The 15,522-nt window shown below is 43.6% G+C and overlaps 1 protein-coding gene across 8 annotated transcripts in view; it reads right to left on the bottom strand.

Annotated features, from left to right (window-relative positions):
• Nucleotides 1-165: 165 nt before the first annotated feature.
• Nucleotides 166-15,522, bottom strand: part of NCOA7 (nuclear receptor coactivator 7) — a 131,787-nt gene continuing 116,430 nt past the window's right edge. For 7 of the 8 annotated variants that reach the window (XM_084776999.1, XM_084777000.1, XM_084776996.1 and 4 more), the window contains 5 exons: nucleotides 9,610-9,744; nucleotides 8,169-8,321; nucleotides 2,925-3,020; nucleotides 2,490-2,563; nucleotides 166-2,177 (listed from right to left, as the gene is read on the bottom strand). In XM_084776999.1, coding sequence (XP_084633125.1) covers nucleotides 2,042-2,177; nucleotides 2,490-2,563; nucleotides 2,925-3,020; nucleotides 8,169-8,321; nucleotides 9,610-9,744 — 594 coding nt within the window. In that variant the 3' untranslated portion in view covers nucleotides 166-2,041. Of the gene's footprint in view, nucleotides 2,178-2,489; nucleotides 2,564-2,924; nucleotides 3,021-8,168; nucleotides 8,322-9,609; nucleotides 9,745-10,915; nucleotides 11,138-15,522 lie in introns of those variants that run through there. The other variant, XM_084777003.1, reaches the window with a different exon arrangement.

Genomic DNA, 15,522 nt, shown 5'->3' with positions numbered 1-15,522 from the left:
GATAGCAACTCTTAGAGCACTGGGAAAAATAATGTGACTTGTTCATATGTGTGTGTGTGTGTGTGTATGGCTTGTTCTACTGTAGTGTCCTGGAAAGGATCTTGTCACATCTCTGAGGTAGGGCTGCACCCAATAATGGCCGATGAATGAGGAAGGCCATTCACACTGAATGCATAAATTCCTTTATTGAAAATATTGGAGTAGCACTGCATTACATGTAGTTGATATCCACAATGAAGGGTCACACATTCCTGTTCAGACAATACTGTTTTAAGTAGAGAATACAGCATCCGGATATGCTCTCACAAGTATAGCATCATGGACTAAACTGGGTAAGAGGAATCTATTGGCAAAATGACCGTCTTGTTCACTAACAGCGTATTGTTACAAAGGGCACAAATGGTGAACGTAATCACCACAGGACATTCCAGGGATCTTGCCAACCCATGTGTGTATGAGCAGACCAAGGTCAAATTATGTTTTTAACCAAGACTTCTCAATGGGAGAACCTGGGTGAAAAGTGTCCGGTGTAGAGATTTAAAATTGTATAGCATTCATTTAAACTAGCATGGAATGGCAGTGTGTATCACCATCAACAGCCCGACAGAGGCCGCTGAACAGTGCTTTCATACAAGGAATCTGAAACGGAAGAAAGATTTAAAGAAAGTATTCTGAACGGAAACATTATGTAAACATGTTTTGTTAATTTTCCTTTCAAAGATCACTGGGGCAATGATGTGTGGTAGAGCACTTGTCGGCTTTGGCTGTTATTTATTTATTTTTTCCCGTTAGTAATCTTTGGCTTGCATAAGGGGGTGGCGATCAATAACAATAATGATTTTATTTCTTACCATTTAAAATAAAAAGATGCCCTATGATGTGAAAGTGAGTGTACATTTTAAAAATTAGATTCTCTTTTTTTTTCTGTCAACTGTGATATTGAATGCATTGCTTTTTCTCCAGTAAGATTCCAGAAACCAAGAAAACTGGTCCAACTGCACACTTTCATCTGACATTAAAAATGCAGAAATTAAACACTCCCTTTTAAAACAGAGGGTTATTCATTAACGTAAACACCTGGAAGGAAACTGTGCTAAAACAAGAAAAAAAGAAAGAAAGAAAAAACTAAGAAACTAAGCTATAATTTCATAAGAAGCAAAACATTCTCTTTTCAGAAGTAGGATTTGTTGTACGTCCATGTTTCCATTTTGATAAATACCAACTTACAACTGCATGAAATGCCATATTCTGCTTCACGCAACTGCTTAGGGTATCAAATTGTACCTTAAAAACTTAAATGAAAAGCTGTTCTATAATAGATCAAAACACATTGGTAATGAACTTTTGAAAATTTACACATATACATGTACAGATAGATCATATTAAGAAATAAAGATTACACCACCCTAAATAATCAGGGCAAGAACTGAATATAAAACTATACAAATCAAAAGAGACTTGTTCCCCAAACATAGCACAAAACGTATACATTTCTTTATTTCAGGATTTGACACATTAAAAGAAAAAAAACATATTTCAGACAATATACTAGAAATAATAAATAAAACAGTTTTTAAAAATCAGATATTCCCTTCAAGTGCTATGTCCTTTCAATTTCTCTAAATCAGATTAAGTTTTCCATGGCAAACAATTAACTATACATTTGGTAAAACTATGCCGATAAATACACAAGGCAGGTATATATTTCCACAGTATATTTTTTTTCACAGTTACCAAAAATAAAAAATTGTATTCAACTCATACATCTATAAACACTCTGATTTCTTTCTCGTGGTGTGGATTTAAAAGCAGTGGAAGGGCAGTCTTCGTTTTAACAATCTGGACTGCAGAGTTCTGTCTTCAGCGCCTACCCTCTGCAGGTCCCTTTCCGAATCTTTCTGCACTGGTATCGAGCTCCGAGATGACAGCAGAAAGAAAGCATTGCTGTAGGAGAAGGGCAGCCAGGGCTGGGCTCGGCATCCAGTTCCAGGGTTAAGCTAACCCGGTCTTCTTAATGTTTTATTTTAAGGCAGCCTGAATTTCACTCAAATGTCCATACCTCTAGGTCCTGAACTATGAAGTCTTCTTTTTTGGAAAGGATGTCATTGTTAAAAGTGCTGCAAGAGTTGCTACGTCCATGATATAAGTCAGCATCTAGCCAGAGACCAAACCGTCCCCTGGAACAAGGTTAAAGGAGAAAGGTCAGTACACTGACATCCCTAACAGGCATGCCTTCTATCTTCCTTCTCCAGGCTTTCTCTCCTTTAGAACAAGACACACAGAACTCTAAACTGCTCACAAAATAAAAGTAAGCTGTGTAGACAGGTCTCTCCTTAAAGGCAAGTGGTAGAAGTCTCTCGAGTATATTGATAAATCATTTATCTTTGACTCTCAGTGTCATATGCTAGTGCATTGCCCCAATTAATCTACTTAAGTAAACTAGCTGGGTCCGAACAGATCCTCAAGTAACAAAATGACAAGACTCTTACCCTCCGCCACCAAGTTCTAAAGAACTTATGTCTCCATTGATAAAATACGAGTTTTCTCCACTCCACTTAAAGACCTAAAGGCAGAAACACAACACAGAACACAGACATTTCAATTTGGAGAATTAACAGAGAAGACGTCTTGAATAGTCATGTTGTATATAAGGCAAACACGCCTTCGACTAAGGAAGCACTTGACAGAATGGGCCACCACGAAATCACCAACGGTTATGAAATAGGAAAGACCATCCCATTATGTGCTGGCTCTGACCTTCAGTCTCTCCCTGTATCCCAGACCAAGAAACTCCTAAGGCTGGGTCTCAAGCAGTCTATGTGCTACAGTCAGAGAATTTAGACTACAGCACAGTTGCTATCCCAGGGTCTGAGCACCTCATGCACCCCTGACTGCCAACAACACAAAACTGAACATTCAGGTACCTTGAAATTAGGACTAAAGGTGTACAGAAAAGTCTCCCCTGTGCCGTAATAGTGGTCACTGAACTTGAATGGGTGAGTTGCATATGCCCCAAATATCTGTGAAAAGAAAACAGATGACTCAGATATATTCCAAACTAAACTCTCCCCATAGAGAGAGACCCTCTGAAATAGTTCTGACACACTACTGTTCGAGAGCTTACAACTCCTTCTGCAAAGGTTATTACTAAATTAGAACTGTGAAGTGGGGGAAACACACACACACACACACACACACACACACACACACACACACACACACACACACCACACACCACACACACACACACACACACACACACACACACCCCAAACAAAGCAATTACAATACCCCCAGCTCTAACTGGAACCCATGTGGCCAGGCTTCCTGGTACCTAGGAAATCCATCAGAGAAATTCAGAGAAGTGATTTGTTGAAGAGGCCAACAATTCAGTGGCTAAGAGGCTGCTGCAGCCGATTATGGAGAACAACAAAAAGATGTGTGTCATACATGGAAATGAGTGCTTGACACGACACAATCACATCTCTAGAACGACTGAGTTTTGTAGTTACTTTTGCTTCTTGGGACTGGGCTGTATGATACAGGACAGGCTAGCTTGGAACTCAGTGTAGCCTAAATTGGCAGCTGGCATTCCACAAAATTTTCTTGCTTTAGCCTCATGGGGTTATAGGTGTGAGCCATCATGTCTGGCCTTCCTGTGTGTTTTTTAAGTGACTTCAAGGCTGTTCATTCCCCTCCCCGCTTCAGCTTTTAATAATCAATGAGTAAAATGCTTAAATATGATGGATCAATATACCTAGTTGGAAGTGACTAATAAAAAGGTAACTAACTCTTGATTTTAAATGTGATTTGGTGTGGGGGTTGGGGTGGGAAGTTGGCCAAGACAGGGTTTCTCTGTGTAGCCTTGGCTGTCCTGGACTCACTTTGTAAGACCAGGCTGGCCTTGAACTCATAGCGGTCCACCTGCCTCTGCCTCCTGAGTGCTGGGATTAAAGGTGTGCACCACCACTGCCCTACTAAACGTGATGTATTTACACCAGTGGTTCCTCTACTTCTGAAGAGGAGAGGAGAGTCAGCCAGAGAGTACGGTGAGGCGCTGCCTCAGCTTTCTGTCCCTCTGTCCACATCCTAGTCAGTGTACCCAAGTGAGACATAGGAGATGAGGGCATACATCCTTTGAAAATGTCATTCGGTGAGTGACTCAGGTGTCCGCCACCCCACAGGCTACATGAAAAACATTGCCTTAGTTGCAGGTTCTTTGAAAACGTCTCACAATTTTTCAAACAGTACTTTAATTGGGTCAAAACCACAGTGTGTTCTCTTATTCATTAGTTATATTTTAAAAAAATAACTAAACATTAGAGACTTTTGATTCTAAACAAAGGTCTTCATACTTCCTACCCCCAAATTTTCTCTACGACTGCTAAGAACAAAGAAAAGTAAAACAATTTAAAAATAAAATACAATCACTTTCTTTTCTAATAAAAGAACTGGAATACAACAGAAAGGCATCTTTCATTTTTTAAAGCATGATCTTAAACTACATCAGGGGGGTAACAGAATCCTTTAACGGGGGTGGGGGGGAAATGGTGACACAATAGAAAAAGCCCTCCATACTTTGTGGCCCTCTACAACATTCTAAATAATATTTCTCAGCTAAATTATTTTTTCAATGATCATGGAAACCTATTTAAGGGCTAAATATTGAATAATGCCAGGGATATTTATTGGATTTGTTGCTCAGGAACTATATAAACAAAGATGTATGCTCCTTTTCTATTTATTTAAGGGGAAAATACAGAAAGCTGTTTTATATAATAGTGTTTGTATATAATCAACGTGCAATACATTTAGTAATAATAGAAAAAAAGAACCCATACAACTAAAGAAAACTGGAAATGGTGTAATGAAGGTTGATATAAAACCTGAGAGTGTCTAGTTGTTCTTTCCTCTCAGCTTTTTTTGGAGGGGGGTGCTAAGGACAGAATTGGGGTTTCACACATGGTAGGAAAGAACGTCTCCACGGTGAACCCAACTCCTGGCAAGAGTCTATAAGCTAACAGGTAGTCACTGCTGGAAATATCTTTGTCCTTGAACTCCCGTAGACTCATCTAAGGCTACCAACTCTGTGGGGAGGGCGTCAGGGCTCCATGTCCTGTGGCTGGCCTCTCCTCCTGGAACAAGTCCCTGAGTGCCTGAGTCCCGGAACTGGAGCTTCAGCTATATAGCTGCCTGCTTTTCTCAGAAAAACAACCTTGCTTTAGAAACGGAGCTTGCTCTGGCCTTGGCTTGCCTCAGACAATGCTCATCCACGGCAGGAACAAGAACAATGGAATGTCTGGTATTCGTGACCTGCCATTTCTGAAGTAGAGACTGGGCAGGGTGGAGGAAGAGGGCCGCCTCCCTCTTGGCTTGCTTGACTTTTCATCTGGGAAACACTGAGCTTAAGAGGGCTGTAAGAAGTGCTGGGCACCTGCACTTGGGCGGGACAGACAGCTGGCAGCTGAGGGAGGAGGGAACCCCCATCTCCTGGGCCACACAGGCCCAGAGTGAAACTACACGCTTGAGCTGGGGTTTTTGGTGGAGCGGGAAGTGGGTTGTGTCTCAAGTGCCAGAGAATTTCATTGTTATTACTGAGATCTATTAGATTTTATTGAGTAAATATTTCTTCATTTGCTGCATGCCTTCAGGACAATTTCCAAAGACTGGAAAGGATTGTTGTTTTTATGATTCCCAAAAACTCATGGTTTTTGTTTTTTGTTTCACCCAGGACTGGTTCTGCACAGCTCCTTACTCTCATCCTGCATGTGTGATGCTAGCTTCTGATATGTCTGCCATGTTCCCATAAACAGCAAGGCCACCTTCTTTCCTTGGAGTGAAGGGGCTAGAATGTGCACATGTTCTAGCATCTTCAACAATACACACATCTGCAGGGCCTGTGACATGTACTGCAGAGGTTCTCAACCTGTGGGTCATGACTTCTGGGGGGGGGGTTATCTCATATAAGACATCTTGCATATCTGATATTCATAACAGTAGTTACATTACAGCTATAAAGTAGTAATGGGGTAATTTTATGGTTAGGGTCATAGCATCAGAAAGGTTGAGAACCATTGCTCCATTGCCTGACAATGGCGATGCGTCAGTGTCAGGCCTGTGTGACATTACTACTGGCAGGAAGCCTGGTTAAACTGTGTCTCATTGATACCTTCTCAAGGTGGACCTCCTATTCTTCAAGTTTGATATCACTGCTAAACAGATAGAAAACTAATGTATATTTTGTAACTTACTCATGTGCCTAGTCACAATCTTATTCAAGGCAGAAGACCAATTTTTCAAACATCTCATAACTTTCTATGTGACTTTACTTTGTGGTTTTATTTCAGTTTTCATCTTAATTGTACCCATTATTCAGCTTGTATCGTTATTAAGCAAAATGTTATCAATTCTGATATAATAGTAGTAAAAATAGTAACAGTTTTCCTCCACTTTCTAGAGGAAGAAGAAGAGGAGGAAGAGGAAGGGGAGGAGGGGGAAGGAGGAGGGGGAAGGAGGAGGAGGGAGCGGGAGGAGGGAGCGGGAGGAGGGGGAAGGAGGAGGAGGGAGCGGGAGGAGGGGGAGGAGGAGGGAGGGGAGGAGGGGGAGGAGGGGGAGGAAGGAAGAGGACTGATTCTTCCACAACCTCACCAGACCACAGTCTTTTTTCTTTACTTTTTTTCTTTTTTTGGACAGGGTCTCACTATATTGCCCTGGTTGTCCTAGAACTCACTTTGTAGACCACGCTGTCCTGGAACTCACAGAGATTCACCTGTTCTGCCTCCCAAGTACGGAGATTAAATGTAAGGCACATGGTTACATATATTTCTCTTAAAAGTCTCCCACTTATCTACCTCATTCAGGGAGTTAAGTTGGCAGAATAGAGAGCTGGGTTTTGCAGTAAGACCCTTCATGAGCAACATAGGGTGAGCCACCCCAATAAGAAAACCTCCCAAGCCCCCAAGCCTTCTGAGTGCCAGGATGATGCCATAAGTAGAAAAATCTGCACTGAGAACCTATTTCATGAGCAAAGTTATGAAACTCTGCAAGTGTGTGTGTGTGTGTATGTGTGTGTGTGTGTGTGTGCGTGTTCGCGCGCACATGAGCGCGCACTTGCATATTATTGTGAAATAATTGTGATCCCATCCAAAAGATATCTCCATATATGTGTGTGAGTATATATGTATGTACATATGTATGTATGTATGTATGTATTCCATGACTCACTCAAATCTAAATTTCAAAACACTTTTATTTCAAGAAGCTTGGATAAGAACTATCTAGTCTGAGATGTCCTGTATATAGCAGGTGTTGATTCGACGTCATATGACTGAACTAGTAATTAATGACTTTGAAATGTAACAGCCTGACTGAACAGTAAATGAGAGCAGTCTGCACATATTCCATGCACAAAGTGAGCTTTTTTTGGAGGAGGAGGTAACAGTGTAGAGCAGATGGGGCCCTACATAGCTCCAGCACCTCATAGAAAGGGCAGCCACCATGCAGAAAGTACTATCAAGAAAGGATTTCCTGTAGCTGCTGAACCACTGCACCCCAGGCCCAGCACACAGACACTGGCTAAGCCTGCACCCAGCGGGCATCATCAACGGGCACTCCTTAAGACCCTTAGGGAAATCACTGCTATGTCACTGGGATTGGATTATCTTGGCAACCGTACACTTGACTGTCCCTACTTCCACCTTTAAATTGCTGTGGGGTATTGCTTCCTACTCCGTGGTCAGACCAGGGAGTAGACTCCTTAGGATGTAATCGATCGAATTTCTTTGCAATAAGAGTTCAAAATAAGAAAAAACAAACAAACAAACAAATAACAAAACCAAGAAGAGATGTACCTAAAACAAGAATGGTAAAACTCATTTAGCCTGAGCATGGGAGTGCTCCTACTAAGTCTCAGTAACGATGGGCCTTCTTAACCTTCACCAGTGAAACACATTTTCAGTTAGCAGAGTTTGTTTGGCATACATGTGGCCCAGGGCTTGGTCCCTAGCTCCATGTCACCAGTTGTGGTGGCATACACTAACGATCCTAGCACTCAGGAGGTAAGAGGATGAGGAGCTCAAAGGCACCTTAGGGCATACAGCCTGAGTCCCGTGAGACCCTGTGGCTCCAAAAGCAGAGTGTGCATGCTCTGTGAGAAGGGCCAGCCTTACCTGGTTATCCATGTCTTTGATGACCAGCAGGACAGGACTATCTAGGGATGCTGACTTCCTATAGAGTGTTTTCAAGCTGGTGCCGTGCTCTATCGTGCTGTAGGCCAGTCTCCACGGGTAGCCCTGCACCCTGGCTGGGAGGCGTCGGGCCAGCTGCCAATCCAAGGAAGGAAATACAAACAGCCATCTCAACCTCTCATCAGTCATGAGCCAGTGTGATCACTAAGTGCATGCGCCTCAAACTAAAGGACCACGTGCTTACATCTTGATCTATTTTCCCTGGGCAACTATTTTGCTACCACTGGCCAAGGAGGAGAAGGGAAATCTGGACAGTGTTGGCCAGGCTACTGCCCAGGAGATAGTTCACTCACTTAGAGCCTGATGTCATCCTGCAGCCCTGTGCTTCTCACTGATAAGACACACATGCTGAGAAATGTGTCCTAAGTCACATTTTTGGTAATGTGAATGTCCCAGAAATTTACTTATACAAACCAACACAGCAACAATGTCACTGGAGGGCTATGTGGTGCGTCACAGAGCAAAGTGTGTGAATGTATGTACATTTGAAGACTGACTCCCATGGACCAAGCAAAACAAGCGAGTAGTAACATATTCTTTCCTTTATAATTCAACCTGGCTTTTATCATGTAATATTTTTCCAGCTGTTCTAAATTTTCATAGGTTTAAGGCTGCTACCGACTACAGTAGATCAAGGAAACACCCTTGTTTTCCATGGGAGCTCAGAGGGACTTTGTCCACCTTGTTCTCTGCATCTTTCATCTATATTTAGCCTAAGCCTAGCTGCCATAAGTACTAATAAAAACTGTCTCGCCAAGAACCATTATTGAGGCAGTTATGAAATGCCCTGTATTCAGTGTTGCGGATCAGCATCAAGGGCAGCAGGAAGACCACTCTACAGCTGCCCGGCCAAGACTCTGGACTTTCCCAGTGTGATTCTTTATGGTTTTAGGAATTCAGGTTCCTAATGTAACTGGTGGGAAAAATATAAGAGATTCCACATTAAGCTTACCAGCACATAAATACTTCACAAAATTCAAGTAGTGGACTTTTCCGAAAACACAAAGTACACACAGATCAACTACATATTTTTATAATGTATATTATAAATAATATATATGTAATATAGTGATCCTTTTTAGGTGGATTGGGACTATGGGAGATTGGTTCCATCTTTTTATGTTAAGAAATGGCCTTGTCTTAGGCACGGGAAGAAGGGCGGAAAGATCTTGTCCGCTCTCACATTCCCAGGAAGAACACAGAGAAAGCCGCTATAACCTTTTAGAATCGGGAAGGACGCTGGCCAGCCGGTGGATATGCTCTGCACCTCTGCTTCCTCCCCTGGAGATGCTTCGACTCTGACCACGGGCAAGCAACACTCAAGTCCCGGAAGACGCCACTGCTCAGCCTGTGGCGAACCCACCTGCTCGATGTGCATGTTCTCCAGGAGTGCACTGTGGGGCTGCAAGACTGGCAGTCCTTCCTCCTCCTCTTCCTCCTCCTCCTCGTAGTAGCTGCAAGTGCTCTTCCTGCGCTTTGCCTCCTCAACAGTGATGATCTGAAGTGAGGACAAGAACAGCCCAATGTGAATGAGATGAGACGCACTTCTCCCCAAACTGTCCCGGGGCACGCTGCTGACGGAAAAGGTGGATAAACAGAACAGGAACTTGGGGGGAAAAGACTAATTTTCAAACCCAGAACAAATGCAGAATGTAATCTGCAACAGCTGAGCATTTAGTATGCATGATTTAACGTCAAAAGCTTTCCAGTCTTGCTCTTGCTGTTGATGGCTCCGAACCCTGCATCTCCATACACACAGTTCAAATCCTGTCGAAAGCTTAAGCCAGGTGCCTTTAGCCTGCACTGAAATTTAAATCTTAAAGGAAATAATAAGGGATCCTCCAGAAAGTCTGTAAATAGCGAGTTTGGGGAGATAAGGACAGGTTTTAAGCAAGCTTCTTCGTTGTATCCATAGCAACCAAGCCTAGTAGAAATAACGGATGTTAAAAGCCACGGCAGCTTTACTCTAAGTCACAACCAGCTTACAACTCATTCTAAACATTTTACAATAATCAAAAATTTCCCTTCTAAACCGAAAGGCATTTTATTACATATATCTATTATTTAAACACAGTTGGGTTTATAAACAACGAAAGTCCTTGCCTTAAAAACATTTTGTCCCTCTCAACTTCCCAGTAAATCACCGAGGGAAACAAGTAAGAGGTGGCTTGTTCTCTAAAATGCCCAGATACAGTAGTAGTGACAGCTGTGTCACAGAGCAAAAGCATCTAATTTACATCTAGTGAGAGTGGTCAGGCAACGCATTGTTTGGCTTTGAAAACGCACAGTGACATGTACACATTACTCGTCTTTTGAGATGGATTTTGGGTAAGGAAATACATTTCTGAATTTTCCTACCTTCTGCTGGAGAAGTTACAGAAACACTTTAAAAAGAATCATGCATCTAACATTTTAAAACGTATTAAACAAGGCTCATCATTTTGTTTCTACTTTCAAATGCTCAAATGTATGAAGAGTACAAAATGAGGCTGCAGAGTGCAGAAAGCCAAGTACAGATTTCAGATTTCAGAAAGAGAAGCCTCCACAGCGAAGAAAAGGATGTGCTCTGGGGGAACCGCGAGCGCAATACTTTCTAACTCCAAGTATTTCAAAACATATGGCAGTGACAGGACACCCAGCTGCCCGGCACAGGACACACTCCCACCTACCTTCACGAAAGGTTCTTGGTCAGGCCTGGCATAATAGAAAATCTGAATGTCCAGGGGCAGTCTTCTGCCTCGCATGGTGCTGGGAGAGAAGACTGTGGCCCCAGAGAGGAACAGCTCTCTCGCTCTCTCTCGCGCGCGCTCTCTCTCTCTCTCTCTCTCTCTCTCACTGGCTGCTTGCACACCAGCCACTGGCTGCCCGGCTGAACTACACCACTTTTTCAGTATCTAGCTTCCTGAATGATTTGAGTTTCTGTTTCCCTCAGGAGGGGGTTCAACGGTTCTACAGGAACACACCCAAATTAGGATTTAGAGCAGGCACACTTCCTGTCAGGCAGAGCCAGGAGTCTGTAAACCGACACTTTCACCTTTGAAACCCGCAGGACAATAAAACCCCATTGTCTCAGCGCTGGATTTTTCTTTCTGTCTTTCCTCTCAAACTCTTCATCCATATGCCCTCCGGGTAGGTAACTAAGCTACGCTCACCTTGTCTCTTCAGGGTCGCCCCCTCCCCCCAACCCCACCCCCTTCTTAAAGGCTAAATTTAAAACGTGGTATCAGTTCCCAGCATCAGTTTGAATCTTAGAAACAAAAGGAGCCTTTAACAGGGGTAGTAGGCAGGCTCACTACAGGGACAACAGTTTCCACTTTAGAGTGTGTTAGCATGGGTGACCTGGGAGTATGGGAGCACGTCCGATTTACAGGAGACTGTGACGGATGCCCCGTTACATGCAGTTTGACAAAGCAGGTGTCAATGTACAGTTTATCTTTTCACATTGTAGAATGCTTCTTTGTGACTAATAAACTTACCAGGTCCCCCCTCTGCTCCTCAGATCGGGTGACAGAGGTTTGGAAAGAAATACAGATCTGAAGCAGATCGCTTTTCACCTGTCTTTCTGTTACTCTTCCACACTGCCGGGGACTTTCAGTCCCTGGAGCTGCTGAGGGTTCAGGGTCCTGGGGTAGGTTATAAACTGCATTCTGGCAGACAAGAGGGCACTACATGTCAGGCAGGACTGACCCTCCATGCAGACACCTAACAACCCGGGACAAAATCAGTTGGCTTCTGTTCCCAGGAGAAGCACCTTTCTCAGTGCTGGGTATTCTGTGATAGAGCACATTAATTAAGCGGTTCTTGGATTCTGGAGAGTGCCAACATTTATTGAGCATTTCCTGGATTCTGGATTCTGGGGAGTGCCAGATGTGTTGCCAGGCACAGGGACACAAAGCAGCCCACAGTTTCCTATGAGTGCGTGACAGAAGATACAAATTATAAACAAATGCCATCACATGTGATAAAGAAGCTGAACGCTCTCAAGGCTCAAAGGAGGTTGGGGACACCCCAGTGTGCCCTCAGAAGGCTTATTCACAAGGGAGAGGGTGGTTCTATTTGTGAGCAGGGTGGGGTGTGAGGAACTAGGCCAGGTGCAGGGTACAGTAAGGGAGCAGAGAGGAGCTGTAGGTTGGTGATGGGTGAAAAGCAAGGAACAACAGAAGAAGAGATGAGCGAGGCGGGTAAGATCTGGAAAAGTGAAGAACTTTAATGTCTTGAAGGAGCCTTGTCTCATAGGAGAGTAGTTCTAAAACCTGGCTGTTTTTTTTTTTTTTCAGATTCATCTGGGAGCTTTGGAAAAAAAATATATAGATTTTCCTATAGTCATATTTTTCCTATAGACTTACTAAAGCAAAATATCCAGAGGTGAGGGTCTGGGATTCAACTTTTTAAATTATAGAGTGAGCCTAAACCTATTCAAACAAACAAACAAACAAACAAAAGCAATCATTTAAAACTGAGGTTCTCAAACACTTGAACTAATCCTAACATTTTGTCAAGTGGGAAAAGCCATTGTAGAACATAATCTTTGTGTAGAGTGAAAAGGAAGCCCCACCCCCCCTTAACAGACACCATGGCTCCAAGCAAAATAGAAAATAAAGCCCAAGGAAATGTATGAAAGTGGCAAGCATCATATATGTGTATATATATATGCATATATACATATATATGTACATTAACTTTCTTTCTTTTTTTTTTTTTTAACTTTCTGCACTCCACTTTCCAAGCTTTTTATAACTGGCATGCATTGCTTTTATAAAATGGAGATAAGGTGCATTTGAAACTTGAATCCAGGAGGATAGACTGGTAGGGGAGTTGTGGCTGGAGTCCAGTGGGGTGAAAAATCCTGGCTACCCAAGGAGGGTCTGGTGAGAGAGAGAGAGAGAGAGAGAGAGAGAGAGAGAGAGAGAGAGAGAGAGAGAGAGAGAGAGAGAGAGAGAGAGAGAGGTCCTGCAGCATTTAAGACCAGAATTCACGCGATACCAATGGGAAGAGATAAGCTGCCTAGTCAAGAAGTTGGAAGGGAAAAGTCTAGTATTAAACCTAGGATTGTGGCTCGTACATCGCTGATAGAAATATGTGAGCAGAAACAAAAATGTTGGAGAATAAGGAGCTATTCTAGGTACCCTGAAGATTACAACCCGTTAACTCCTATGGGAGCCAACAATTCTCATTTGCACCCTAAAGCTGAGGGGCAGGGCTGGTCTCACAATGCTTCTAAGCACTACTTGTTTGGAATGAGGGGCATGGAGCATTCTTCTCCTCAGTGCTTTGGGACTCTGTCTCCCATATGGACGGAACAACACAACGGAGCCCACCCACTCTATTGCCTCACTCCAGCTGTTCTTTCTTTCCTCAGCACATAAGCTCTGGCATGTGCACGGAGGGCTTAGAGAAGGTTACATTGTTGTTTCTACCTCCGTCTTTCATCGCTTCCTTCAACAAAGGTCCCCAAACAACTTTCCAGAAGAGTTTTCGCTCCCTTTCACCTTCCTCGGTGGCTTTGGAGCTAACCACCCAACTGTCCTCCCCTCTGATCTTTCAGTGGACTGAGCTCACTCTGCATGCCCTCTTATCCCCTTGTGTGTGTGTAGGTGGCCTCTTCTCCTGCTACAGCCCAGACTAGATAAGATCCAAGTCCAAGGTGAATGGAAAGAAAGAGGATAGGCCTTTGTCAAGATGGTGCCTTTGGCTCAGGATATTCAGGTCTAGTTAGGAAAGGGTTAAGTGCCCATCGTGGTTCTAAACTTTCTTTCTGGAGCTCTGGGTTGGGTGAAAGACCACAGCCTCAGTAAGAAATTATCTGCTCCTGACATAGTATCCCCTCTGTAAATATTTAACAGAAGAGAGGCCAGTGTTAGGCCATCCCATCTGCTGGCCCACACAGGCATATGAGCTCTACCATGGTATCTTGTCAGCAAGAGCCACAAGGATAGTTAGGTAAGAATAGGTGGTAACTATAGGGTCTACGAAGGCTTTAGTGCCAGTTATACTGCGGGGAACAGGGTTCAAAGGGCAATTGAGAAGCTGGAGACAATGACTGTGATACAGTTTTTATTCAAGAGTTAGGTGGCAGCAGAAAGCAGGGTGGTGGGAAAAGTGAAGATGGAGCGAAAGGGCTGGGGCAGGCACAGTGAAAAAGTGCTTGCCGCGCAGGCTTAGGAGCTGGGACCCATGCCCAAAAGCCACAGGGATACAGAAGGCTAGGGACGGTGATGCATGAGAGGCGGAGACAGGGGGAACTGCAGGATAAGCCAGCCAGATAAGCCAGCCAACCTAGCTTATTTGGCCACTTTCAGACCAACTAGAGATTCCAGAAAGGTTAAAGAAAAAAAAAAAGAAAAAAAAAAAGAAAAAAAAAAAGAAAAAAAAAAAGAAAAAAAAAAAAAAAGAAAAAAAAGAAAGAAGGGTGGTGCCTCTACACCAAAGTTCTCCCCTCACCTTTCCTTCTCTCTCTCTTTCTCTCTCTCTCTCTCTCTCTCTCTCTCTCTCTCTCTCTCTCTCTCTCTCTCTGTTCCCGCCCCCACCCCTTACACACACACAGGAGAAAAATAAAGGAGATGAAGTGTTTCTTCCTTTTTTCCCCTAAAGAAAAAACAAACCAAAATGTCATATTGTGGTGAAAGATAAGGAACTGAGCAGGAAGGAGAATGCCTTTAAAGATACACAAGATAGCTACAGCTGATAAAACAGAAGTCAGCCTTAGAGAGGAAAAGAGCCTCTTCTCCCTGAGCCAGAAACTAAGAATGCCAAAATGGATCATTTAAAACGCAGGAAGGGGGGTGGCGGGGTGGAGAGTTAGAACATAAATTTGTTCAATTCTTCCTCTGTCAAGTGAAAGGGAGGCGCAGCCGGGATGCACGGAAGCTGCAGTGGGCCAGGGAGCTTAAGAAGAACGGTGAGAGGTAGGACAAGAGACCAGTGTCTAGTTAGGAGCGAGGACCCGATGGACTCAGAAACCATCCATCTATCTCTGTACCACTCTGCTTGCTTGGTGGCTTTTGCTTTATTTCTGTTCTTTGAGATGAGGCCTAGCCTACGCTACGTAGGTTGATCTCAACCTCTTGGACTCACGTGATCCTTCAGTCTTGCCTATGGAGTAGCAGGGCAACAGGTATGTGCCACCATGCCTGGCTTGGCCTGATAGGTTTTCTGTGGCAAGGCTTGACTATACAGGATCAGAGCAAGGGTGAGGGTATACCAGGCAGGAACACAGCAGCCTAGATGGGGACGATGGATGGCAGAACACCTAAGCGACTCCTGCGCCACTGATAGT

This window comes from Acomys minous, assembly GCF_964271855.1.
Source record: "Acomys minous genome assembly, chromosome: 3".
Taxonomy (NCBI): Eukaryota; Metazoa; Chordata; class Mammalia; order Rodentia; family Muridae; genus Acomys; species Acomys minous.
The sequence above is the reverse complement of the archived record's forward strand: the minus strand, read 5'-3'. Positions and strand labels throughout refer to the sequence as shown.